The sequence below is a fragment of the Melitaea cinxia genome, chromosome 20 (assembly GCF_905220565.1).
Source record: "Melitaea cinxia chromosome 20, ilMelCinx1.1, whole genome shotgun sequence".
Classification (NCBI taxonomy): domain Eukaryota; kingdom Metazoa; phylum Arthropoda; class Insecta; order Lepidoptera; family Nymphalidae; genus Melitaea; species Melitaea cinxia.
The window spans coordinates 6,635,067-6,662,871 of record NC_059413.1 but is presented as its reverse complement, the minus strand read 5'-3'; the positions used below and the strand labels follow the sequence as shown (position 1 = coordinate 6,662,871).

At 32.9% G+C, this 27,805-nt stretch overlaps 1 protein-coding gene across 1 annotated transcript in view; it reads right to left on the bottom strand.

Annotated features, from left to right (window-relative positions):
* Positions 1-26,385, bottom strand: part of LOC123663683 (myotubularin-related protein 4) — a 44,644-nt gene extending 18,259 nt beyond the window's left edge. Inside the window, exons 1-3 of the mRNA XM_045598350.1 lie at positions 25,992-26,385; positions 3,084-3,257; positions 1,217-1,392 (exon numbers count right to left, since the gene is read on the bottom strand). Coding sequence (XP_045454306.1) covers positions 1,217-1,392; positions 3,084-3,257; positions 25,992-26,135 — 494 coding nt within the window. The 5' untranslated portion in view covers positions 26,136-26,385. The remainder of the gene's footprint in view (positions 1-1,216; positions 1,393-3,083; positions 3,258-25,991) is intronic.
* Between the last annotated feature and the right edge of the window lie 1,420 nt (positions 26,386-27,805).

Sequence of the window (27,805 nt, the reverse complement as noted above, 5' to 3'; positions counted from 1 at the left end):
TACAGACATCTCTAAATACAATGTAAATTTCTAAATTAGGACTACAGCTTCTAGCAGCTTAATGCTGGTTAGCAGACCTGTTTGGTCATATCATTGCAGAGTTAATATTTTTATTATTATTTTCTATTATTTTTATTTCGTCTGGTTTAGTGACAATGCTATTTTGAAGTAAAATTATTGTAAGTTGTGATTAAATGAAAATTATTATCTTCCTTTCTTTCCCTAGTATTATTACATGTATTATCGTATTATGATAATACGACTAATAATACTATTATCGTTATAAAAATTAAACAGTCTTAAGCAAATATCTGATGATTGCTAATAAAAGGACATCAGAAATTGTACTAAAAATTTCGAGACAAACGCGACAACAAAAACTCTTTTCCTTTTATAAAACTAATTATAAGTAGGTATATATTACTATAAACAATATAGTATATATTACTATAAACAAATATAGTAATTTACTTTCAAAGTTGTTGAACATAATCATAATTCCTTGGAAACAACAACATGCATCATCACTATATGTATTTGATAGGAAAATTCGTTAGAAACAATAACATGCATTATCAATATATTTGATAGGAAAAATACAAATTAGCTTGTATTTTGATCTTGTTTAGGTCACTTCGTCCCTATTTCTTAGAACTAAGGTACGACAAATAATCCATGTATAGTATTTTTTTAGTACTAATTGACTAAAAATGTGGAAGGTTTTATATTCTTCCGTTTTTATTTTTCTTGTATATGCGTTATTTACATCTACGTTAAATGGAAACGCATAAAAAAAACATTCTCAAGTAAACGAGAATATACTTATAAGTTTTAAGTGTTCATAGATCAATTTCTTTGGGTTTTCAAAGTGATTTAGGTACTTCTTTAATTATTCTTAAAACTACACCACTTATTTGATAATATAAAATATTGCAACAATCTCATAATTATTTCCTTTAATGTATAGGTACAATAGAATGTCACTATGATGACTAAGATGATTGTCACTATGTCAAATGTGATGCTTTTGGTAGTCGAATTGATACAAAAATTATGTTTACACTACTTTTACTTTATAGTGTGATCACAAACAAAAATATGATTTTAAATTTTTTTTTTCAATTTTTTTTTCTCTTTTTAAACGTATTTTAAAAAAGTATATTATAATATCTACAAAATGTATTGGGACGTTATAGCACGACAAGTTGGTACTTACAGGAGTTGTCGGCCGTGTTTACAGATTATAGCCAGGTGAATTACATCGCGGATCTCCAATGCGTCTATAAGACGCAATGGTATAGAAGCTCCGGGTCCGGTACGTCTTCGCGGTTGCAAGTGAAGCCGGTAGTTCGACATCGCTATCGTACCATCGTCCTGCGTGCGGCCCACCCACTGCGGAGAGAGCGCCTCATTGTTATGATAGCCTGGTATTCAAATTGTATCAAATATATAATTATAAAAAAATAAAAAACGGCTATCCTATTTACGACGACACCTTAATACTAAGGAACCTTATATATTAGTGAGAACCTAAAATTTAGAACTTATTTGCATAAATGTATGTGTAATCTATGCCTACTATAAAAATAATAGAAATATAATACTGACGAAAATAAGAGTAAAATAGAATGCGTACGAATAAAGGCATAATTAATTACATTTAGTAGTCATCACATTCATTATCATCACTTCAGCCTATCGCAGTCCACTGCTGGACATATGCCTCCACAACTCTCGTGTTCTTCTCGTGTGAACTCATGTGTTTTGCCCATAGTCACCACGCTTTGCAAGCGGGTTGGTGACCGCAGGGCTGGCTTTGTCGCACCGAAGAAGCCAGCAGTTGGATAGTTATCCCGCCATCGGTCGGTTTCAAGTTCCAAGGTGGAACTGTGTTATATCTTAGTCGCTTCTTACGACACCCACGAGTAGAGCGAGTGTGGCTATATTCTTTACGGCCGTAACCACACTCACACACACACATTTAGCAGTAATCAAGCTTTAATAACAAGTAATAATTATGTAATTAAGATTTTGAAAATATGTACACTTTAATGCACCATATTTTTTCATTTGATATGGAACAAGTACGGGGGTCCCCCGGTGGCAAGCGGTTACCTCTGTTCAACATAGAGCACTCTCAGAAGCTTTAGGTCTTTTCCTAATTCTGTATAACATACAGATAAAAAAACATCTTTTACGTTTTATGATGAGAAATTATTTCATGAATATAGGACGTTATTGAAATTACAAATCGCTTATTTACAGGTAACGCTTAACAATATAGGTATGTACGGTACACACTAAGTACCTATTCAGAACGTCTATATCTATCTTACTGCCACAAGCTGTGAATGGTATTTCAAATAATTACATTATCACTTAAGTAATAATTCTGTGTTAATATTATCATTAATATGACGAAGTAGTTACACGCCACTGACACTAAAAGCTATAAAATTTAGCACTCACAATGGAGATTTGCAGAACTACACACATATATTTTACGCTGACAACACACAAATTCCATTAGCAAAGTTGAAAAGAAAACTTTTAACAGCCAATTACGGATCTAAAAATGAAATAACGTTTTGTTTTTCAACATTTAACGCTTTCAATGAACTTGCAATTAGAATGCATAGTACGAATAGATAAAATCGCATAATTGCGATTCGTTCAACTCGACTCGGGCCTCATATGTACAAATATCTATAACAAACATACTGTAACGTAAACCTTTTGTTTAGCAAATAGATTGTATAGCACATATTTCCATATATATTTTGGAAACGAAAGAGCTATTATTTTATCATATTTTTTACTTTTTTTATGATATTGGCGTTGGTGAATTCTGTGCATATAATATGTTAAAAAATATATATTTTGAGTCTGATCGCAGTGAATGTTGACTTCTGTACTAAAATATTATATATATTTAACATACGTAGTTTTATATAGCATGCAATAAGGCAAAATATCGATACCTTACAATGAGCAACGACAAAAATGGTAATGGTAAATATGGTGTTACATATAAAACATAATTGTACTTTTATACATAATTCTAAAATATTTTATCGTCCCACCTGCACGAACTCGCCACATATCGGGGTGAATCCGGCGTCGAGGTCGGGCTCGTCGTAGTGTGTGCGCACGCGCGGGTATAGGTCTGCGGCGCGGACCCGCACCGGCGGTGGCTCCGGCTGCGGCGGCGCGCGGTACCTTTCTCGTTCGCTCATGTCACTAGACGTCGCTGCCACCTTTAAATAAAACAAAAAAATAATGAATTCTACTTTGCAAAGAGGAATTTATTTAATTCTAATACTATCAAAAAATATTTTGATTGGATATTCGTTCCGCTCTTCTTACGTAAAAAATACATCTTAATAATATAAGTTTTGTAGTAGTAGTACCTATATAAATTCTTTGTTTTTATTATTAAAACGGTCATTATAGCATCGAAAAAATATTATTATATAATTATATTTTTTATTTTAAAATACATGAAGACAATAAATAAAAACAATAACAACGTGCACTATTACTATTCACGTTAGCATAAACAACAATGCGCTGTGTGGCTACGGCACTAAAGAATTTAGCCACCCCCTCTCTTCCCGTGGGTGTCGTAAGAGGCGACTAAGGGATAACAAGGTTCCACAACCACCTTGGAACTTAAGAAGCCGACCGATGGCGGGATAACCATCCAACTGCTGGCTTTGAAATACACAGGCCGAAGACGGGCAGCAGCGTCTTCGGTGCGACAAAGCCAGTACTGCGGTCACCAACCCGCCTGCCCAGCGTGGTGACTATGGGCAAAACACATGAGTTCACGTTATTTTTGGCGTAAACTTGTGGAGGCCTATGTCCAGCAGTGGACTGTATAGGCTGTAATGATAGCATAAACAAATTAAATTTTTAAGTAATTAAAAATGTTTACACTCCATCTGCACAACACGTCGAGAAGAGCTAATATTTTCAAACCTATCTTTACAAGAAATGCGTTCGACTGTGCAACGTTAACGAAATAAAATGGCACACGCGCTCCTTATCACCGCGGACGCTCCAATACTAATTTTAAGGATATCTCAAGTACTTGCTTTCTCCTCCCCCGTCACTAGGAGACAAAGTTCAAATCGCAGTAGACTTGTACATATATAAACATTGTTATATATAAGGACAGTTCATAAGTATACGAACAAAGATTACTAACTAAGACGTAATGGTTTATCAGTCAGAATGTATACAATTATTGTATGCAACGCATTTTTATTATTATGTATAACGTAGAACTGGTATGCAGATATAAGGGAATTATTATTTTTTTATAATTTTTTTTTTGAATTAATTATGTTTGATGTAAGCATTGACATACACATACCTACATATACTCTATATACTATCTTATATATAAAATTCTCGTGTCACAATGTTAGTTACAATACTCCTCCGAAACGCCTAGGACCGATTTTTATGAAATTTTGTGTGCATATTGGTTCGGTCTGAGAATCGACTGACATCTAGTTTTCGTGCCCCCAAGTTATAAGGGGGAATTAATAAGATATATGGCAAAACAACGTTTACGGGGTCAGCTAGTATAATATATATATACCTATAATATTTAGTTTATTCTGTAATGTAATATATGTATATGTATATAAATGTTTTGTATCTAATGTTTCTAAATTGTATCTTTCTTTTTGTGTGCAATAAATAAATAAATAAATAAATAAATATTTACACAATACACACATGGTCGTCTGTTCCTAAAGTAAGCAACTTAATGCTTGTGTTATAGGTTACAGCCGACTGGTATATAGCTACATATTTTTTTTTTCGATAAACATACTTATAAATAATACATATATAAATATATAAATAAATATTTATATTACACCCAGACTCGGGGTGGGAATCGAACCCACAACCCTCGGAGCAGAAAGCAGGGTCACTACAAACTGCGCCAACGGGCTAGTCAAAATAAAGTTTTAATAAGTAATAAATATATAAATGTCGCGGTCATGTTGTGAAATTGATCACACTCGTCTAAGTGGCACTATCTAGAGTAGTAAGTCAAGTGTCAGCGGTCGTGGGTTCGATTTACGGTCGGGCAATTTGTACAATTATTTGTTTCTGGTTTGGATGTATGTACTAGTGGGTTAACGCAGCGTATCTCGAAGATCACGCAAGCCGTCACGCCTAGTTGTCGTCACAAACACCCGACAGTAACAGTTGCTCATGTTAAAGATATTGTCTGACACCTTACAGCGGATTAAGGTCCAACGATTCTCCTATAAGGAAAAGAGCCGTTTACCAACAATTGAGATGATTCAAATCAGTTCAATTCAATAGATGCACGATAGCAAATTTTTTAAAAATAAAACAAAAATACTACGTAGTTACGTGCTTTATTGTAAAATAATCTCAAGATAACGATCCGTGGTGGCTGATAGCGATAAAATCGGACAGATAGTTTCTTTATAGAATTTTTTTTATTACATTACAACGCAGAATTTAATTTATCTTTAGAATATACTTATTATTATAGATAAATCTGAAATTGAAGATTTTATATTTCTAATTTACTTGTTTATTTATATCTTACTAGCTGTGCCCGCGGCTTCGCCCGCGTTGAAATTAGTGTGTCACAAAGTTTTGCCGGCAAACTTCCAGTGAAACTCTTATCAAAATCGGCTTAGCCGTTCCGTAAACCTTCCTCTTGCCAATGGTGGAGCCCTCTACAATGGTGAAACCGCATGAAAATCCGTTCAGTAAATTTTGAGCGAATCGATCACATACACTTTTAGGGACTTTGTACACTAACTGTTGCCCGCGTTACGTCCTCGTGGTTATGAAGATATGTATTACTATTAAGATGTTTAACGCAAATTATTTTTTTATTTCAGTCACTTGAAATGCTTATCAAACCGAGTAACTTTTTAAAAGGCACAATTTAGTATAATATAATAGTTATTTTTATAAAACCTCTCTATACACCACATTTTTGGTTTTATTTTCAGGCTGTATATGTTTCATACAAACTATCAACCCCAATTAAACCCCCTTAGCGATGGAATATCGTAAAATCCGTTCATAGCGGACGTCTGCTAACTATAATCTACATCCCTGCCAAACTTTATCTTTGTCCAACCTGGATGGATAGACCATCCAGCGGTTTTTGAGGTCTCGTGATGAGTGAGTCAGTGACCTTTCTCTTTTATATATATATAGATTACGATGCATTATTTGGACACCTCCTCACCATCTATAGAGCATATATTTTAAATTTCAAGTCTCTTACTTCAAAAACATAAGACTTTCATACAAACTTCCGACCCCCGTTTTATCCCCTTAGGAGTCGATATTCGTAAAATCAGTTCTTAGCGGATGTTTACGCCCTATATGGAATCTACTTGCCAAATTTCAAGTTTTTAGCTGTTATAATTTCGGAGATTTCGTAATGAGGGAGTCAACCTACCATTCCCCGTTTTAACCCCAAAAAGGAGTTGACTTCTAAAGATACATTATTTGGACACCTTCTCACTATCTAAAGAGCGTACATTTTAAATTTCAAGTCTCTTACTTCAAAGACATAGGACTTTCATACAAACTTCCAACCCCCTTTTTACCCCCTTAGGGGTCGAATTTCGTAAAACCCATTCTTAGCGAATGTTTACGCCCTAAAAGGAGCCTATCTGCCAAATTTCAAGTCTTTAGCTGTTATAGTTTCAGAGATTTTGTGATGAGGGAGTCAACCTACCATCCCCCGTTGTAACCCCAAAAGGGATTTGTTTTCTAAAGATACATTATTTGGACACCTTCTCACCATCTATAGAGTATACATTTTAAATTTCAAGTCTCTTACTTCAAAAACATGGGACTTTCACACAAACTTTCAACCCCCGTTTAACCCCTTAAGGGTCGAATTTTGTAAAATCCGTTCTTAGCGGAGGTCTACGCTTTATAAGGAGCCTTCCTGCCAAATGTCAAGTTTGTAGCTATTATAGTTTCGGAGATTTCGCGATGAGTGAGTCAGCCTACCATCCCCCGTTTTAACCCCAAAAGGGAGTTCATTTCTAAAGATACATTATTTCGACACCTTTTCACCATATATAGAGCTTACATTTTAAATTTCAAGTCTCTTACTTCAAAAACATAGGACTTTCATACAAACTTCCAACCCCCGTTTTACCCCCTTAGAGGTCGAGTTTCGTAAAATCCGTTCTTAGCGGATACCTACGTCTTATAAGGAACCTACCTGCCAAATTTCAAGTTTGTAGGTGTAATAGTTTCGGAGATTTCGTGATGAGTGAGTGACCTTGCGCTTTTATATATATTATAGATTATAGATTATAGATAAGATTAATAACAATTAAGTAGTTGATATAAATATATTTTACATAATTACTGAAACTAAAATCAAATCAAACTCAAGTATTGTTATCTAATGTTTACGCGAATTTCACTGATTATAATGAAACAGTTTTTCATGAAAACGGGAAAACTCGTGTGACCATAGTTGCTGTAAAGTATCCGAAACATAGGACATGTAAAAGACCTAATAAACCGCGATTAAATCCGAAAAAGTTATTTCAAAAATCAAATGTTTAATCATCCTTATAATTAGTACCTTTTTAGTATTTTACCTTGATACGTTTTCTTTTTCAAACGACCCTCAATCGTAATTGCATAATATATCAAGTTAAATGTTGGGTAAATGTTAGGTTTAAATAAAAAAAATAAATAACTGAAAACGTTTGAAACTATCAAAAGGTTAGAGATTAATGGTTACGGTTTAATATATAAAGTTTAATTAATCAAATAAATATATTCTTTTGGTATTAAAGTTTTTTCAATTAAGGCGATCAAGCGAATCGTCTAACCAGATATTTATTTCAAAAATAACAAATATAAGGCATATTGTTTGCTAGTGTTTGTTAAAATTTGTAAAAAAATAATCAAAGTTCATTAAAAACTAAAAAACAAATAATAATAATCTGTTGAACATACCGAGTTACAGCCCACAATCCCTACTAGGGTTTCATAAATTCCTTTCGCATTAGCGAACTTGTTTACTAAAGAAACGGGAACCTTGAATGTCTGCTAACAAGCCAGATGTCAAAACTCAACGCAAGAGGGGGTGTTTAGCTGAGATATGATCAGGAAATACTCTTTTAATTAAAGATTATCACGCCGGGTCTTGTTGATGAGTTGATTGTGGGTTTATTACTTAACCCCGACCGCATGGCCTAATTTATTTCAAAACCAAATTAAGCGTAACTAAGTAATGAAACTAGCTACTTAAAAAGCCGGCCAAGTGCGAGTCGGACTCGCGCACCGAGGGTCCATACAAACAAAATAATTAAAAATATTTTAATTATATGATGTAACTAAACATTTATGCTTTTCGCAATTTTTCTTTTATCTGTGCTATAAAGACGTTGCTTCGTACCAAATTTTAAGATTTTGAGTTCACGGAAAGTACCCTGTAGCTTTTGATTTGCGAGAATCGAAAATTTGCAGCATAAACGACTGTATCTTTTGATTGTGTTGGCTTAGAAGTTTGATTTTTTTACAGCTCTAAGGGACAGTAGACCTTGAGTACTTGATATGAATTTCAGCTTGATACCTCTACGCGTTCCTGAGAAAAAGGGGCTTGATAGACAGATAGACAACAAAGTGATCCTATAAGGTTCCGCTTTTTCCTTTGAGGTACGGAACCCTAAAAACTAATTAACCATCACTTGTCAAAGCAAAAATACACTTTAAAGATATATTTTTTTTCTGTAATCATATATCCTAAAAGAGAATTCAGAGAAATCCAAGGCTGATGATGTATTGATAAGTGATGATAAATAAGTAAGGTCACTCACAAGGTGATTGATATATTTAGTAAACAAGGAGTCCGAAACATTGTATTGATCAAAACAAAATATATTAATAACTTGTATGTGTTTGTTATTAATATCGGGAATCATGTCACTTTGATAGATAAGGTCACATGAGATCAAAAGTACTAGGTTAACACAAGTAACGATTGTTGTGATTTTTGTGAATATGATAAAAATATTGTATTATTCCAGTTCAAATGTATGATTATTTTTTTTTTAATAATATGTAAATTTATTAGTAATTCAATTTAATTCCTGCGCGGTTTCGCTCCTGTATACTGGCGATAACCAATCAGAATCGAGTGCGATTGTTATATCTTACTGATATCGTAATTCTACAAGAAAAATGGTGAAATAATTTTGAATACATAATTATACAGTTATAATATATTTTTCTCCTATTGTATAAGCTTCTGAATTCTAATTCCGTGTGAATTACCAACGCGTGGTTCATTGAAATTATTTAAAGAACAAATGCAAGTATTAAGTACGGTAATCAAGTAGTGAGTCACGAGAGTGGAAAAAGTTTCATTTCAGTGGTATAACCCTTCAAAGCAAAAACTTATCTCTTTGTAAAGAAAAATAAAAGAAGTATCACAAATGAAGAGGGGTTACACTAGCACAGACCGGAAAGTTAGCGGTCACGTCGGTTATCATGTCATAGTGACTATTCAAAAAGACAAAGTCATCAGTGTTTTGGATTTCTTTTGTCATTCATCTAATATGAAAATGTGAAGGTAAGAAACTAGTAGTTGTGGACGTAATCACTTACAGTTTATTTTTTAAATGTTATCTCTGCTTTAATAATGTCTATATCTCACTATTTCTTTCGGTTTCAGTTTTGATATTCGTCAATTTGGTTGACGTTTATGTTTCTTCTTCAAGATTGTGAGAGTTTTAGCTAACATCGTCATCCAATTTCTAGTCATAGCTCCCAACTACATTGGGCTGACAACCCCTTTCCAACTTTACCAACTTTTCGGAAGATCTAGCAACTTTAGTATCTCACTCCTATCTACTACTTTGCAAAAAAAATTATCAACTACAATTAATGTACGGAATAAATAAACCAGACAAATTATTTAGTTAATTCATGTTTAATTCGTGTACGCGGATTGTTGACGGAAGTGTGACGTTAGGTGGTTATTATTGTTTTCTTTGTTAAGCATGGCAAGAGGTTAATAGTGTCACTGTCACAGCGAATTCTAAATAATCGTTCCTAAAATTTTCCTTACATTAATACATCATTTATGATCCGCCGCTTCCCTCTTATATGACTGAAGATAGAATTTTGAGATATATTATGTAAAAATTCCGTCTGCAGTACACAAAATAAGCGACAGATAGATTATTGTTGGAACCAGCCGTAGACTGGTTGAAATGATAAGACGATGCTTTAAGACGATGGTTCACATGCTCTCCGAGCCATGGTGGGAAGATTGAGGAGGACAAGCGGGCAAAATAAACTTAAATATTTAAGCACTATACATGTACAGTCATATAATAAATTAGATTTAGTAAAAATCTATACTTAGGTAATATTTTTATGTTTCGGGCCCTGTGACGTTATTAAGAGCCATTTCACAATTTTACGCTCTGCAAGTTTAGGTAAATTTGGTTGTATCGCGCGAGTCGTGCGAGCCGCGCGATGTTTGTGCTAGTACGTATAGTGTGACAACCAAAAGACCATCGTGATCATTTTCTGATGTATAATAAAAATTATAACTATGGTATAAAATGTTTTTTACATAATTAATTTGTTAAAAATTTCAAGTATGTTATATAACAACAGTCTATAAATTTAAAATAAAATTAAAAAAATCAATTTTATGAAACAATTTTTTTAAATTGATTTAGTTTTTTCAGTTTACGAATGAATCTAATATTTACGATATGAATAAAAAAGCATTTAATGACATCGACACCGACAAACATATTAATTAACAAATAACAAGACAAACAGATTGAAATGCCTATTTGTATTGATAGTGTGAGAAAAGAAAATTAAATTATACATTTGTTTACAGAAATTATCATTATATTATTTTACAGTCATTTTCGTAATATGTTTATTTTATTTATATTTTATTATGAAAGTATCAAATGCGTTTTATCCGCTATAACAACAGGCGCTTGGCGCGTGTGAGCGAAAGAGACGGCTGCGCAGAATTTGGCGTGGACCTTACCTCTAAGAGCGCTAGCGCTCGACTGATTTACCGGGCTTGATGCGTGGCAATATATACTATCTTTTTATTATTTAATATAAAATGTATTAAAAATAATTACATCTTTTAATTATTTTTTTTGTATTCCTTAATGATGTAAGTTTACTTTGATGAAGATAGTTCGTTAAAATTTCTTAGTTTTCTAAGAGAAATATCGCTTTTAAAATTGTACTTATTTGGAAAATATTCGTAACTTTAAATTTTTTTTATCGTTTAATAGAGATACAAATGGAATAAAAATCTATGATAGTGGACAACAAAATTATATTCCACATATTATGATATTTTTTTAAAATGGTTTCAACGTAGAGGTTATTGAAAAGTAGGACTTCAAAGTATACATTGCGACCGTTTACCCAGGGAGGAGGCTGATGAAAAGGTTAATAATTTTATACACATAATATAAATCAAAATTCTGATCTGACTATGGACTACAACAAAGGTTGCTCTATTATATTTCAAGAATATAAATTACATTATTGCATCCAACACTGAGATTAACGACGTCAAAATATTACAATTTCGCGGATTGTTACCGATTTTTGTGAAATGGCTCTTAATGTGACTACGAAACACAAAGGAGAGTTGTACGTTACGAGCTTTGTCATTATAATTTAAATCGGTGTTATGGAAACATCTGTTCAACGGAAAAGCGTCACATGTGTCGCTTTTACCAAGTCACGAATACAAATAAATTATTAACGATTTCGATAATATGAAACCTGAAACTACGTCAAAAGCTACAAAGCTATGTAAGTAGGTCTCACGAAAAACATATCATTTCAATTTTTTGACATATATATAGTTTGCTAAAAAATAAATAGGTCACAATCTAGGAGGCACGTAGTAATACAAAGTAGGTAATTTATTAGAATGTGTGTTTTGTAGAATGTGTGTAGTCTACTTCCTCATAGTCACAGACCCAGGGTTTTCAAAGTTACGACCTACAAATATAGTCGTGTAGTTATATCCATAAAAAAACTTGATTTATTTAAGATCAATCTAGATAATTGCAACGTTTAATAATTTGTTATGATTGATTTACTAAAATATCCTCATTGTGAATGTTTAGAAAAAAAATTAAATAAAAAATTATGTGGTGTCATGGGACACCAGGTAGGAACGAAGTTCTTTCGGATAGTATAGAAGATACACAATTTAAAAAAAATGTTGAATTTTATATCTATTTTCTAGTTCTTGATTCTTTTTTTAATTTTGTTGATTGGTTTTTAATTAAGTACATAACAGTATTTAGGAAATTTAGTATGATATAAAATAACAAATACCGTAAAATAAAATAAATCAAACAAAATAATAATAATACAATAAAAAAACATGTGTCTATTTACTTTTGTCGACAGTATAAAATTACATAAATAATTTAAAAAAAGTTTACTAGTAATAATTTAGTTTTACAAACGTAATATTATACAGTCGTGTGAATGATATTACGTCACTTCCGTTATATATTTTTCTTAAGGTTTTAGTATCACATTTTTTTCAGTTCGGTCGCCCAGCCAAATTTCAAGCCTGCCGTAAGGAACTTCGTTCCAAAAATATTTATCCGAGTGAAATATGATATAGAAAAGCTTAATACTCCTTGTGTGCAGGAGAGTAAAAATAAATTATTTATCGTTGTGTCCATTGTTATAAGTATTCTTTGACGGTTAGCAGGAAAGTGGACAAACCACTAATTGCAAATTCATGCGACGTTTCGATCCTTTATTGGACCATCATCAGGCATCTACAAAATACAAACATTGAAGAAAAATTTTCTTTGTCGTAAAAATAAATATTTTGTTTAAGCTTTGCCATTCCTAGTACCATGACCTTTATAGGAATGTAAGTCTACTCATAAATGAGTTAAAAGGCAATGCAAGGCCGCCTTCTCTTTTATGCCATATTTTTGTTCCTAGATAAAAGTGGGTATTAGTTTGAATGGTCAATAATTATTTATTTTTGCAAACTGCGCTCAAGTCTTACACGTTTATAAGCTATATACTTCACATATACGTGTTGATTTTCTTTTTTTATAGTAGGCACTTACGTACAGTGTATTACTTAATTTATGTAAATGTAAATATTTATTGTATATTATTGAGATAACGTAAAAAGTTTCAACGTCGAAATCGGTATTACAACCTTGACGAGTACATTATTATCATTTAATAATTTTGTTAGTTATTGAAGAATGGATTACTAGATAGTGATTTATTTATTTAATCACTATCATTCCAGCCTATTGCAGTACAGTGTTGGACATAGACCTCCACAAGTTCGCGCCAAAAATGGCGTGAAATCATGTGTGCTACCCATAATCACCACGCTGGGCAGGCGGGTTGGTGACCGCTGGTCTGGCTTTTTCGTACCTAAGACGCTGCTGCTCGTCTTCGGCCTGTGTATTTCAAAGCCAGCAGTTGGATGGTTATCCCACTAGCGGTCGGCTTTCCAAGGTGGTAGTGGAACTGTGTTATCCCTTAGTCGCCTCTTACGAAACCCACGGGAAGAGAGGGGGTGGCTATATTCTTTAATGCCGTAACCACACAGCATATGATTTATTTAATATACATATAACACTATACACATAATTGCATAGTATTTAGTAAACAAAATCTTTTTTTTACAAAATCATTGTACACTATTTGTTTATTTTCTTTAGAAAAATATAACAGTAAGCCAAAAAACATTGAGGCACATAGCAACGGGTAGGAAGAAAGACAATCTATCTTAGTGAATACCGAACCGTGTTATGCACACTAGTTTATAAAGAAAGGGATCAAGAAATTCTTTTGAAGTAACTTACCTTAACTAACAAGCTATATCATAAAAATGTTAAAACGTTTTCTCCACAAAGCTATTTGCAGTTTACTGTTTCTTAATAATAAAATATTAGATATATAAATAAATGGGAATTCGTTTACTCATCTTGTTACTATCACGGAAATAAATCTGCGCAATCACCGGGGGATAAAGAATAAGAGACAAAGAACTCTGAACAAAGCGAAAATAAACCTTCTTAAAGTAGAATTAACTAGCGACCCGCCCCAGCTTCGCACGGGTGCAATACTGATACTAAATATAATACAGATGTCTTTATTTATAGTGTAAAGTTAGCTTATAGCATGGTTATTAACATAATAACAACAACATTCAAATATGCGTCGTTAGATTACACGTTGTTACAGAATGCGTTAAAGAAATAAAGATTCACTGCTCGTTCCATTCGTGCCAAATTTGAAGTAAATCCATGCAGTACTTTTTGAGTTTAAACCGAACATACATACAGAACAGACAAAAATTCTAAAAACTATATTTTTGGCTTCGGTATCGATTGTAGATCATACCTCAAGTATTCTTTTAAAAAAAATATTCAATGTATAGTTTTGACTTTCCTACCATTTTATTATGTATAGATAGGTGTAGTGTTATTAACAAATTTATAGCTTCAGAATAGCTTCTAGACGCTAGCTTCTAGTACTCATCTAACTCGAAATCATGGTGATCAAATATACCTATGTCAGAATTTCTTCCAAAACATGCATGTTTTGCAAAGTTTGGATTCAATAAAATTTTAACCCTTGACTGCATAATATCGGTTCACTACTATGGGTATTATGGAGGAGCTCTTTGGAAATAAAAGCTAAAGGTATTAATACTCATACGTTAAGTTGCAGCAGATTTCAGCGTCAATGCGAGTGAAATCGGATGAATCGTTTATTTTATTGTTTATTGATACATTGTACAGAGATTGACGATTATCGTTATCAGTCAATCGCCGTCCAGTGTCGGCAGTAAACCTTTCGAATTGCTGTGCAAATGTTCAATTGTCATAGGGAAGATCGACTTGCCTGAAATGTAGTTTTTTATTTTTTAGAAACAAATCCTAATCCTACACTAAAACTTTAAAATAAAATTACAATGATGACGTCGATGATGTCTATTCATATATATTTCAAATAAATTGCAACTGCTTGTTATGACTAATTTACACATAAATGACTTTATTTCGTTTTGTCTTTAAAAAAAATCAATGTCATTGTATTGTGCTGTACCTATTTCTTTCCGACGAAAGTGAAACGGTTGATTGTTTTTATTCACGCTATGCTAACGCTGTTTTACAATTTCCACGACTGCCCTAAAACGTATTACCATTATTTTTATATTCCTATTCCATCAAATCATTATTGGAAATAACCATGTAAGTACTACATACATTTGTACTAATATATTAGGCTAAACACGTAAATATTACTCTGCAATAGTTTAACAGGTAGCAATATTCTGAAATATAAATATTATAAAACTTAGAAAGTGCACGAATTTAATCTTATCAACATTATAAGGTATCTATTTAAAGTCTTCGAGTCTAATTGGCTAAACATTCCGATGTGGTGATGCAACGTGGCGCCTACAGCGTTCACGTAAATGTTTTAAAGTACAATATACACATTACCCTATATGTGCTCACAGTTATTATTTTGATGAAACGGAATTGTCATGTAAATGGTATATGGATAAAGATCTCTATACGCGTACGTATTTAAGTTTATATCTGCACATACCTACATATATGTATAAACTTTTTATTAATTTCACTGAATTGGAATTATATTTCGAGAATAGTTTTTGTATTCGGGCAGTACTATAGTAACGCTTAGTACTTTATTGATCGACGAAGGTAGCGTTAGATTAATGGAACACTTCTTGCTCTTACCTCTGCTGATTACACCATTCGTAGCGATTCGCAATTCACACTGGAGCAAAAATGCTAGTGATTTTGATTGGTAGCATCATTTAAGGATCAGTTTAGAGCTATGGAGCATCAAGTAAACTGAATGTATTTAATGATATTACAAACATCTTCGCTCTGGTTTTGTGGTACGCGTAGTCAACCTTAATGCCGGTGTTCACTGTTTCGATTCTGGGTGCAAGTTCTGTTACTTAATTTAAACTAGTGAATATCGTAACTATACTATCTAATAATAAGCTAGTGCTATAAATTATATACTATATTCAATACTATATATATATACTTTCGAGTTCTTATTGGTTTCCTATATCCCTTATAAGTGTCAAGTATTGTTCACTTCTTATTTCGTTAAATATAAAATTACTTCCCCGCTGCCACAATATTACTTCACAATAACTTTAATATAAAAACTTAAAGCCTTTTGTAATTAGGAAAACTATTGAACAATTATCTCAAACATTAAATTTACTAGCGACGTTGAGTTCATTCAACTGTATTTTAATGTACGCTTTATTTAAATTCAAAACAGGCTTACAGGAGAGTAGTTTATGTTTAACACGCCCGTGGGTTTTTTTATATTACATAGTTCTGTGTTATTATAAACTAAATTCCGCTATCTAGTGATAATATATAAGTAGGTGATGTCTCGGGGAATGCCATGTGGTTCTGTAGAATTCCTGAATTATTAAGTATTTCCATGTTAATATATTAAATTTTGCTACATAAAATTAAGATACTATGGCTACAGTTAGCCTATGCGTGGTTGAAAGGATAAGAAAGTTCCACTACCGACTTGGAACTATGGAAGACGATGGACGGTGGGATAACCATCAAACTTCTGACTTTCAAATACAGAGACCAGAGATGAGCAGTAGCATGATCGGTTCGCATGATTGGTGTTATGACTGGGTGGGATAAATCCACTTTCGCACCAAATATTTCTTACCTTCTGTTAGGGACAGCAGTAGTGAAGTTGGAGTAGTGGATGCTAGGAATTACTGGGAACCGAGAGGCAGCCAACAAACCATCCTTGCCTACGTAAGGCGAGAGAAAGGCTTTCCTAAGGATTAGTCAGTTTTGTGGTTCGTCAGAAGTCCTCGATAATGACAAGGCCATGAACGCCTCTGACAACGTTGTTTTGAGAGACATCAACGTAAACAAAGTGAGAGTAGAAGACCGTGACATATTGCACGGCAGGAATCGCAGACGATAGATGCTAGTTAAACTCGTTAAGTCGAAGGGGCTTTTTCGATTTGATAAGAGAATTGTATTCAGATATATCTAAACGGCTTATAGGTTTTACACTAAAAGAATTCATCGACTAAGGCACACTGAATATATGCATTCAAAAGAATCGAGCCAGCTTAATGAAACTTACCCTCCCAAGTAGGTACAATGTGACTCTGAACAGTTCTAATAGGAACTGATTTCAGTTAGCCAATTAAATTTACTGGACACCACTAGCAACTTGGACGAGATGACTAACAACGTTGTGAAGGTGGTGTGTAAAATGAATCAGTAGACGTAGTAGTAGTATCCGTCTTTCATCCAATACATTAGATCTAATGAGGCGGGGGTGCGAGATACCTTCTGCTCAAAAAGCTTCGCCAGAACAGAAGACTTTTTCCAATATCCGTCAGAAGCCAGTTACAGATTCCAAAACGTTCATCTTGATGTTGAGAGACTAGTCCGCAAGATCACCGTCATTCAACATACTGTGGAACGGGCTATTCTTAGAGTTAGTATCTCTCAAAGACAAGATCAGAAATAAGATTATATCCACAAGAGATCAAAAGTAACCCACATAGCCCGTAGAATCCGTAAGTTGAAGTGACCCTGGGCAAGTCACGTGTGTCGCACTACTGGTAATCGCTGCAGCAGACGTATTCTGGAGTGGCAAACGAGTGCTGGCTATGTAAAAGTAGTACGAGACGTCCTGCGGCCCGCTGGACCGATTATCTACTTAAGATCGCCCGCCGGCGGAGGCTGGACGGGGATTGCAGACAACCAGAAAATTTAGAACGAACGTAGGGAAGCCTAAAGTCTAGCAGTAGACTGTGATATACTGAAGTGAAGCGAAACTATGTATTTACTAATTGTTAGCGGTCATCGTCATCAATCAATTACAACAATAAGTAATAATTTATAATTGCTTGGCACATTTTACCAACGTTTAACATACTCCTGCTCCTTGGGGGGATTGGGTATTGGGTCGGCAACGCGCTTGTGATGCTTCTGGTGTTGCAGGTGTCTATAAGCTACGGTAATCGCTTACCATCAGGTGAGCCGTACGCTTGTTTGCCGACCTAGTGACATAAAAAAAAAAAAAAAAAAAACTCTTGTTTTTCACTCAAATCGGTTTAGAACTTTAGATAGTAATTGTATTTAAATTATAAGAAAGCTATGTAGTTAATAATAAAGTTAAAAGGAGCGGTATATGTTTATCATCGTGAATGGACGTTCCGCCCACAGATGTCGCGTTATCTCGTAAAACGACTACGCCATAAAAGGACAAGTCACCGAGCTGTACTTTCTATACTGGATTTAAATGCAAACATTTTTAGTCGATACAGTCTCAAAAATATAATTCACATATTCGACTAGCCCGTTGGCGCGGTTTGTAGTGAACCTGCTTTCTGCTCCCGGGGTTGTGGGTTCTATTCCTACCCCGAGTCTGGGTGTAATATATATATATATATATATATATATATATATATATATATATATATATATATATATATATATATATATATATATATATATATATATATATATATATATATATATATATATATATATATGTATTATTTAAAAGTATGTTTATCGAAAAAAAAAAATGTAGTTAAACCAATCGGCTTTTACCTATAACACAAGCATTAAATTGCTTACTTTAGGAACAGACGACCGTGTGTGTATCGTGTAGATATTTATTTATTATTTATATTATTTTAATGCTCGTTACAATACTTTTTATAGCCTTCGAATAAGAATATAACATACCTAGATGTTTATAAAGGCAAAAATAAATTTTTGAAATGTGATATGTGCAATTACGATAGTAACAATATATAAAAATGTTTAGTGGAAAACTGATAAGTGCCAACTCTAAACGATATCAGCTGTACTCAATACATAGTTAAATAATTTTACAAGGCTCATTTCATTTTCAGTAAGTTTAAGAATGAATAACCTACAAAATAGAGTAACAGAAACTAAAATAAAAACGAGACAGAAATAACAAAGTTAAGGGATCTTGTCAAAATTATTAAATGTTAAATCTTATTTTTTTGAGTTTTAGAAATTATTTGTTAAACTCTAACAATTTCATATTATACATTTATTATCTATTAATAGTTACTATTAAAAGAAAATGTAAGTATAAAAACCGTGGTAGGTAGTATAAAAACCTAACTACCGCTGGCCGGCAGTCACAAAGTTTACAACACCCGACAAAAATAATAATGCTTAGTGCTACACTGCGCCACAATTAGATCTGATTGTATGTATTTGTATTGGACGGTTAATAGTTAAATCCTCATAGTTCAGCGACCTCCCCTATTTGGTAATGTTACAAAACTTACCCGCCAAGGAACGACGAACATACTAGAGCGTTTTATCGATAATCGATAAATATTTTTAGTGGATTTAAAGTCGTATGTCATAGCGTTACGGGTTAAATTAGCTTAGACATCGTTTAAGAACTTAATGTACTATAATCATTCGTACGATGAACAGTGTTTATGCTTTTTAAACTCGAGTGACGTTTACTACTTAGTTTAAAATATGACGAAGAGTTTGAACATTTTAAGACTAATATGTATTAACTATACTAGTTTTGCCTGCGACTTTGTTCGCGTGGAATAGTGACTTTGGTTAGCATTTTTTAGCTATATATTTTGGTTTATTTTAGATTTTAAACACCGTCGTTTGGGTATTTACACGTTTGACGTGATTTTTTAAATTACCATAATATAATATAAAATGGCATATGATCCGATTGACATGAAACAAATACTAAATGTTAAGTGAAGCTTACCACAATATATTAGTGAAAACCACATCTAAATCGGAGAAGCCTTTTCTGAGATTAGCGTGCAACACTAAGACAAAACGCACAAACAAAAATTCTAACAATCATTGTTCTGGGTGCTATTTGCGTTGATAAACGTCCCAATAATATTTTTTCTCATATGTCCTCCATGTAAAAACAGTGATCCGTTACATTTTTATTATATGTGTTGATGTATCAACCAACCTTGCAATTAAGTAAGAATAATAAAAATTTCCTTAGTACGTGTTGAATTGTTTTTTTTTTTTTTTTTTCGCAAAATTACAATATTATCATTCAACTATAATTGAGGCCAATGGAAACACCTGATATTTACTTGTAACATCTTATTGGTCTGAGCGACACCTTTTTTCTTTTTACGCCTATGTAATTAAAACTATATTTGGAAAGTTAAAACTAAATTCGACATCGTTTTCGTTATGTATCCTAATGGTTTAATGATCCTATGGAAAAGGATCCTAAAAAAAATTCCAGGTGGATGTTTACGAAGACAGATTACATTAAAAATAAACAGCATAAAGCAAATGATTGTTCTATGTAAGGCGTTGCTTTGCTTCGGATGGACTTGATTGGCCAAAAAAGATCATAAAAAAAATTACAACTTTTAACCAATGAACATTACTACAATTAGCGGTTTTACGCCACGTCCGGTCATACAGTTGAATATTCATTCAATGAATTGTGTAAATTAATAACTTAAGAAAATATAAGTATCTATCATGGTAGGTGTGTACAAAAATAAATGGATTACCGTACGATTTTACCTGATTTTATATTTACGGTCCCACTCTGTTTGCGTCATTGTGTCAAGTTTTTGTTATAGTCCATTGAAATGTTACATTTTTTTGGGCTTAGCGTGCGTAAGAGCACGCAATTTTATTTTTTAGATATGAAAGGGGGTAGTGTAAAATTAAATCCCAGTTTGTGGGGTTGCAACCCTTGTCCCACGGCCGCCATCTTGAAAAAGAGGTTCAAATAGTTTTTATGGTTTATCTGCCAAACTATAAGTATCACAAAAAAAAAATTACATTTTTTGTTGCAAATAAAATTATCTACAACTTTTGTTCGGAAAGTTTAGTCGTAGAATCATAAAAAAGAAAAATTAAAAGCGAAAATCCAGAACCAGAAAAATAAAAAAAAACGAAACCCCAAATGTAACTTTTCAATGGAGTATTATACTTTAAAATTGAATTACCAAATAACAATTTGGAATACCTATAAATTCTGAGAAGTATTTTACTAGTCAATGAGTTGAATAATTTGTAATACGTTGAATGTAATGTCTCTTTTTACTGACTCAAGTTCGTTCAGACTCGTTCGATCCGGAATTTCAATTATAAACAAAACGAAATAAAATATAGACCTAAGAGATAACCGTAGTTTCATCGCATATCTTTGCGAAAGTCAGTTAACCTATGACAAATTCGTTTATATTAATTCGTTTTATTTTAATACAACAGTTTGCTTAAACAAACAGCCTGTAGAGTGATGTGTACATATTAATTTTTCTCGTTCGTTAAAACTCTATCGTTAAAAGCTCGTTTTATCTAACGTTCGTCGAGCGATTGCCGACGTACTCGCAAGGACGTTCGACAGTTGGCCAAACGCGGAAACGGCAGCGAGCCCTCTCCACTTTCACAACGTCACAGAATCGTGTCGCTACGTTAGCGTTATGAAAACACACCATGCTCGCTACACTGATTACGTGTTGTTTCGTAACTATCAAACTCTTTTGAAACTAACCTTCCATCTTGATGAGCCTTTATTTATTTTTAACTCATCAATCACGGAAAGTTGACAAGTCGCATTGTATCATTATGCATAACTCGATCAGACGTCCCGTTTTTACCGGGACCGTCTCGTTTTTCGGTTGTGTCCCGATGTCCCGAAAGATAATCCCGGGACGCAAAAATCCCGATTCCCGATCCGAGTCCCGATTTTTGAAATGACGCGTAAATATTGTGTATTTAATTGGACAATATAGTACTATAGACATAATTAAGCTAACTCAAAAACTATCTTGCTCAAATTTAAATGCAACTACACGACAAGCAATAGCTTTTTAATAATAAAAAAATCATTTTAATTGGTATATCAAGTAAAAAGTTATGACGTGACATATTGATGACATGACATATGATATAAACAACTTCAATAATATTTTAAATTTTACCACGCTAGTGTTAATGAAATATTTTAAAAAACAGGTGCAAATTAATTGCAAATATTTAAAATAATGTTGCACGAACCTAATAGTTGGAAAACGACAGTTTCAATTTTCGTTACAGCCAGAGCTAATCGAATAAACCTCTTTAAAAAATGTAGTCGCGAACTTTGTTATTGAAATCTAATTGAATTTTCGATAGTGACATTCCTACTACACACACACATATATATATACATAAACCAGGTTTCAACAGTGTAAATCTTGACACCGTTAAAAATAGGATAGGAGTTGTAACCTAAGTAAGAAAATATCTGAAACTTGACCTAGCTTCATTTAATGTTTTATAGCAAATCAGCAAAGTTTTAATTTATCGAAAGCATTTATTTATAAAAAAAACAACATGATTCAATCATGTTGTTTTTTTTTATTAGAGATTCACCTATTCATAGATCAATATACATATATCATAAATATAAAATATATGTAGGGCAGTAAGACGACGAAATATTCCATAAGCGATTATTTGAAGATATAAAATGTATAATGAATCTTAAAAACAAGTAAATAAAATACTGTAATGCATCTGTTTGGTGTACTCGTAAGTAAATGTGTAATAATAATAAAAATACTCATGAGTATTACAAATATCACATATCTGAGTCCTAAGCCTTAATTTTAACAGTACTCCGGAAGGTTCGTATAATATTCACGTTAGATTCTTACTGCTATAGTTTATTTCTTTGTAACAGTTATTTGCGGCGACACTAATTTGTTGTTGCTATAAAAAAATTGAAATAATAGTAATGTTGATTTTATTACGAGAATCGGAGAAGATTCTAAGACATTGATTGTTGAAGTAAAACCTCTATGCGTATTGTTACGCGGCATCTCCCGGTAGTCTTTTTAAAATAAACACACGAGTTGTTAAAATATTGATTAAGTTTACTATATCGTCCAAACACTAACAGTAACTGTCCCTAAAACACCTCACTTTCCTTTTCTGGATAAAAAATATATATAGTGACACGCTGGATGGTAAACGGCAACTGACTCGACCGCATGGAAAATGGAAAAATTAAAAGGAATTAAAATAGCGGCGTCAGCACCAACCGCGAATTAAACCTAGGTGTAACAGTACGCTTGACATCGGGAGTAAACTAGTGAATACGTGACGAAAGCTTTAAAAAAGTGTGATCTGCCGATCAAACGAGGGTTGAGAGGGAGATATAAGTTAGATGGAGCTAAAGAGGTTTTACTTCAGTCGTGTGGTCTTAAGCACGCTCGTATTTAACACGTAACATTTATAACTTCATACATTTTAACGCAATTGTGAAATACTGATTGTATTTCGTTAATGTTTCGCATGTTGAAAGCGTTAAAGTTAATTGCTAACGTAACGTAAGGAGAATGAACAAGCAGGCGTAGAACACGCTTACACATAACGTCGTGTACGTTTATCACTAATTAATTAGTCAGCGAACCAAATCATAAGAGGTTATGTCTTTAGGATAAACGCCTCGACAACGTTCCAATTAGTTTCAATAGAGTCTTCTTTGTGAAGAATGAATCACTGTGACGTCGCGTTCATCAGAAATCATCTCGTTTTGAACCCCAACTGTATGTAGTGTGTATCAATTTATGTCATTTAAATTCAACTTAGCCGCGACGAGAATAACACAATGACAAAATTAATGCCATCGACAAATCAAAAACATCATTGACGTCAATGATAATTTCGTTTTAAAATTCGGTAAGAAAACCGTGAATCCACTTAAGTATTCTTGAAAAATCTTCGAACCAAAAATCCTAAGTCTATAATCTGAGTTTGGATTATATTTAAACTATTAATGTACTTTGCATTATTCAAAAGAAGGAGGGAAATGGACTTTGGTATAATAATTATGTTTACTCCTTTATTTATGCTAATAAAAATATAATTAAAAAAGCTTAAAACATCAGTACACTTTTTTTTTAATAAAAATTTAGGTCCTTGAGCTCACTAGTGCATTTGTTTTGTTACTGTATAACAAAGGTTTTTTATTATACCTACAGCGTACAATATGTACTTGAAAACACACATCCCTAAATCCATCTTCTAATTTTCAAATAATACTCCAAAATTTTCAAATCAACACGAAGTCAACACTACAATATGTAAATATATGTAAGTGTAGAGAACAATCAGTAGCACAACACATTTGTGCGTATACGTGTTTGAAAAGTGAATTCAGTTTAACACTGAAATAATTTCTACGTCTAATATTCGTTAAATTAAAAAACAAGGTTATAGCATTTTAAGAGCAGAGAAAAATAAATAATGAAAAATTACAAATAAGTGTAGACGTTTAAGTAGTTAAAGGGACGCATTTATGTTCACGAATGGATACACACAGACGTGGGAGTTGGAGCCAGGTCTGATGTCTGATTAATTATCTTTCAAGGCAAAAAGTAATTTTCAGCGGAATTGTAAATTTATTCATAATTTTATGTGGCTGGTCGCTTATTTCCGTGGAACGGCTTTATATTTATATGTAATTAATTTTAATTTTTATCTGATTTTGTACTAATTATAAAAATAATGACTTAGACTGTTATTTAATTGAAAAGAGCATTTATTATATAGCTTTAATCCAGCACCAACTCCACTTAAATTGTTAAGATAAAGCATAAGTACCTGAGTGACCGAGCTTAGCTCGGTATTTTTAGTAAATCGTGTGTTTTGGAAATCATATTTAAATACGAATTACATATTTATAAAATATGAATAATATTTTTCGATTTTACCGACATAATAATAAAAAATATGAACTGGCTATTTAAATAAAAAATAATGAGTGCAATTAGAAAAAAGTAAAATAAAAATAATAATCGATCTGGAAACATGAGGATTTGAACCGTGGTCTTTTAGGACCGGCCGATTTCCCACCTGAGCTATTACAACTTTATCGACTACTGCGAAATTTACCTTCGTATTCTAATGATATTGTAGCCATTTTTTTATTGCCTAAAAACAGGGATTAAATGACATTTTCTAAAAATGAATCCTAGCTAGATTTATTTATCTCCCCCGAAATCCCCTGCATACTAAATTTCATGAAAATCGTTGGAGCCGTTTCCGAGATTCAGATTATATATATATATATATATATATATACACAAGAATTGCTCGTTTAATAGTATAAGATAAATAATATACTCGTACTAATTACACAGTAGGTAAACGACAACTTAAAAACGACAGTATACTTACGTACTACTTCTTTAGTGGTAGTGGATGGAGGCCAGAAGGCTAAACGTGGATTTACTCAAACTTCGTGGGGACTTATAGAGTTGTTCTAAGATGTATGGCCAGTGGTAGGAAGAACTTTTAGTCAATCACAAAGAAATAAAAAGCGCGTCAGATATTAATAGTATATTCGCCCTATGTGTTTCTGATAACGGAAAAATATTAAGATGCAGGCATATTAGTATTTTTCGTGCGTGGTGGGTGTGACCGTACGAAGTTATAATTTTTTTTTCAAACCGTGAAGGAATTTCCCTGTATTTTTTGTCAGTTTTTTGGGTCAGAACGACTAGAATATCGAGATGAAACGATTGTACAACATAATAATCTAACCCACTCGAATTTTTTAACAATCGACTTTTAATACTAATCTGGTCTTTTGCAAGTATGATTGGAATACTTCACAAAGTGCAGCAAGGTTCAAGCATGTTCTATAGAGGTATCTCTATAGAACATGTGTTCGAAATTTAACTATTCGTAAGCAAGATGAACCGTTTGCTGAATACAGCAACCGGCCTAAATCGGCATATCTTCATCGATAAGTATAAAAATTGTCGATAGCTCTTCTTTTTCACCTACGCAAATAACAAGTTTCTTATATAATGTTACCTGTTTATATTCAGGCGTGGGCGGTCGCGGATACTTCGAAGCGAGGCGTGCTCCGGCACCACAGCCCTGCGGGCCTGGGGTCTCATCTTCCGGATAGTACAGATGTACAAAATCCTCAGTATCGAGGAACGTGTTGATCAGCATACTCCGATACAGATAAAACTAACTTTTAACCAATCAGACTTTTTTCACTAATTTAACTCACTAACTAAGGAAGCACGGTGTCTTACAACGTCCAGTCTAACGTTCCATTTTCCAATGGATAACTGCATGTTATACTAACTGTATAATAATAAATATGTTTAGTTCATTACACTTATATAAAATCACATTTGCACCATAATACGATGACACTGTCCTGTAAATAATAATAAAATTGAGACAAGGAACACTCGGGATGGTACCACACCACAATATCAAAACGTGAAGTAGCATGTTACAAAACACAACGAAATCTTAATAATGTTACGTGTTGTTTCAATAATAGCCTCACAATTTCAAAAATATTATCCGACCTTTCTTAATACGTGAACAACTCTAGATAAATAAATACGACATACTCTTTAAATAGCTACGAACGAAACGCTAATAGAGATAGGCAAGTATTTTAAACACACGATCTATATTCATGAAGTGACAATCTACAAATACGGCATAGCTTTACAGTACGATGGCGGTAAAAAAACAAAATATAGGTTTAAAAATATTAAACGCAATCAATGACTTTTAGGAAAAAAAAAACGATTAATATATCTATTACACTCTTATTTTGAATGAATAAATATCCTAACAGGAATTCTTGAATGACAATAACTCGTAAATATCGTACGAGTTAACAATACGTGATTGTTGTGAATCAGTGTACACAGCACTGCGGTTCTTTGACCTCTCGGGACAGAGTGCCATTTTTCATATAATTACTAAATAACTCGACGCCCCTAATCAGGCTTGCGTTACTTGCCCCATAATATGGTTATGTATTGCCACCGACATCACTATCGCAAGCGAAATTGTGATCGAATAGCTCAGTATAAGCGATTGTTTTTTTTTTTCTTAGGTTGATGAAAGTAATGAATCTGAAGAAGTATTTAGTCTTACATATTTTATAACCACAATTTAATGTTTTTATCAATTTTTGCTCATACTACAATAACAATGTATGCATTTCACCTACTTATTATAACAAATTTAGCATACAAACAGCATTTGAAGAGTTTATTTTATTTAGCACTTAACTTTTCCAATATTTGTATTGTTCGTGTACTAACGGTTCAGTGCAGTAAAATTTTAGATCTTCCGATCCGGATTTGAACAACCTATGGATTATAGATAAGTCTAGATAGTTACAGTATAATGAATTGCACATTAAAACCAGACTCGTGTGTATGCAATTTAGTTGAATTTATCACACTGAAATCACAATACGCGTTTTTATTCATTCTCAAATAACGCTTTGGGAAACATTTTGTTTTTCCTGTCCAAGTTACTGCTTGCTTACTCTGATAAAAAAAAGGAATAAGAGGATAATCTTTCATATAATACACACACGCAGAAACATTGTCTATGTTCGTTTAATTATGCGCATTTAAATTGAATAGCTGTTATTAATTTATGAAATTCAAAAATATTCAAAGTAAACGTTAAAATGTCAACATTTAAATAGTGTAACGAACTTTGTTTTTACTTCAACTGTTTTAAAATGCGTTATATTATGTAACTTTTATTTAAGGTTCTACGATAAATAACGTGTTTATTTAGGCAGTTACTTTACTTACATATAAACTAATACACTTCAGAATTATTATTTAAACGAC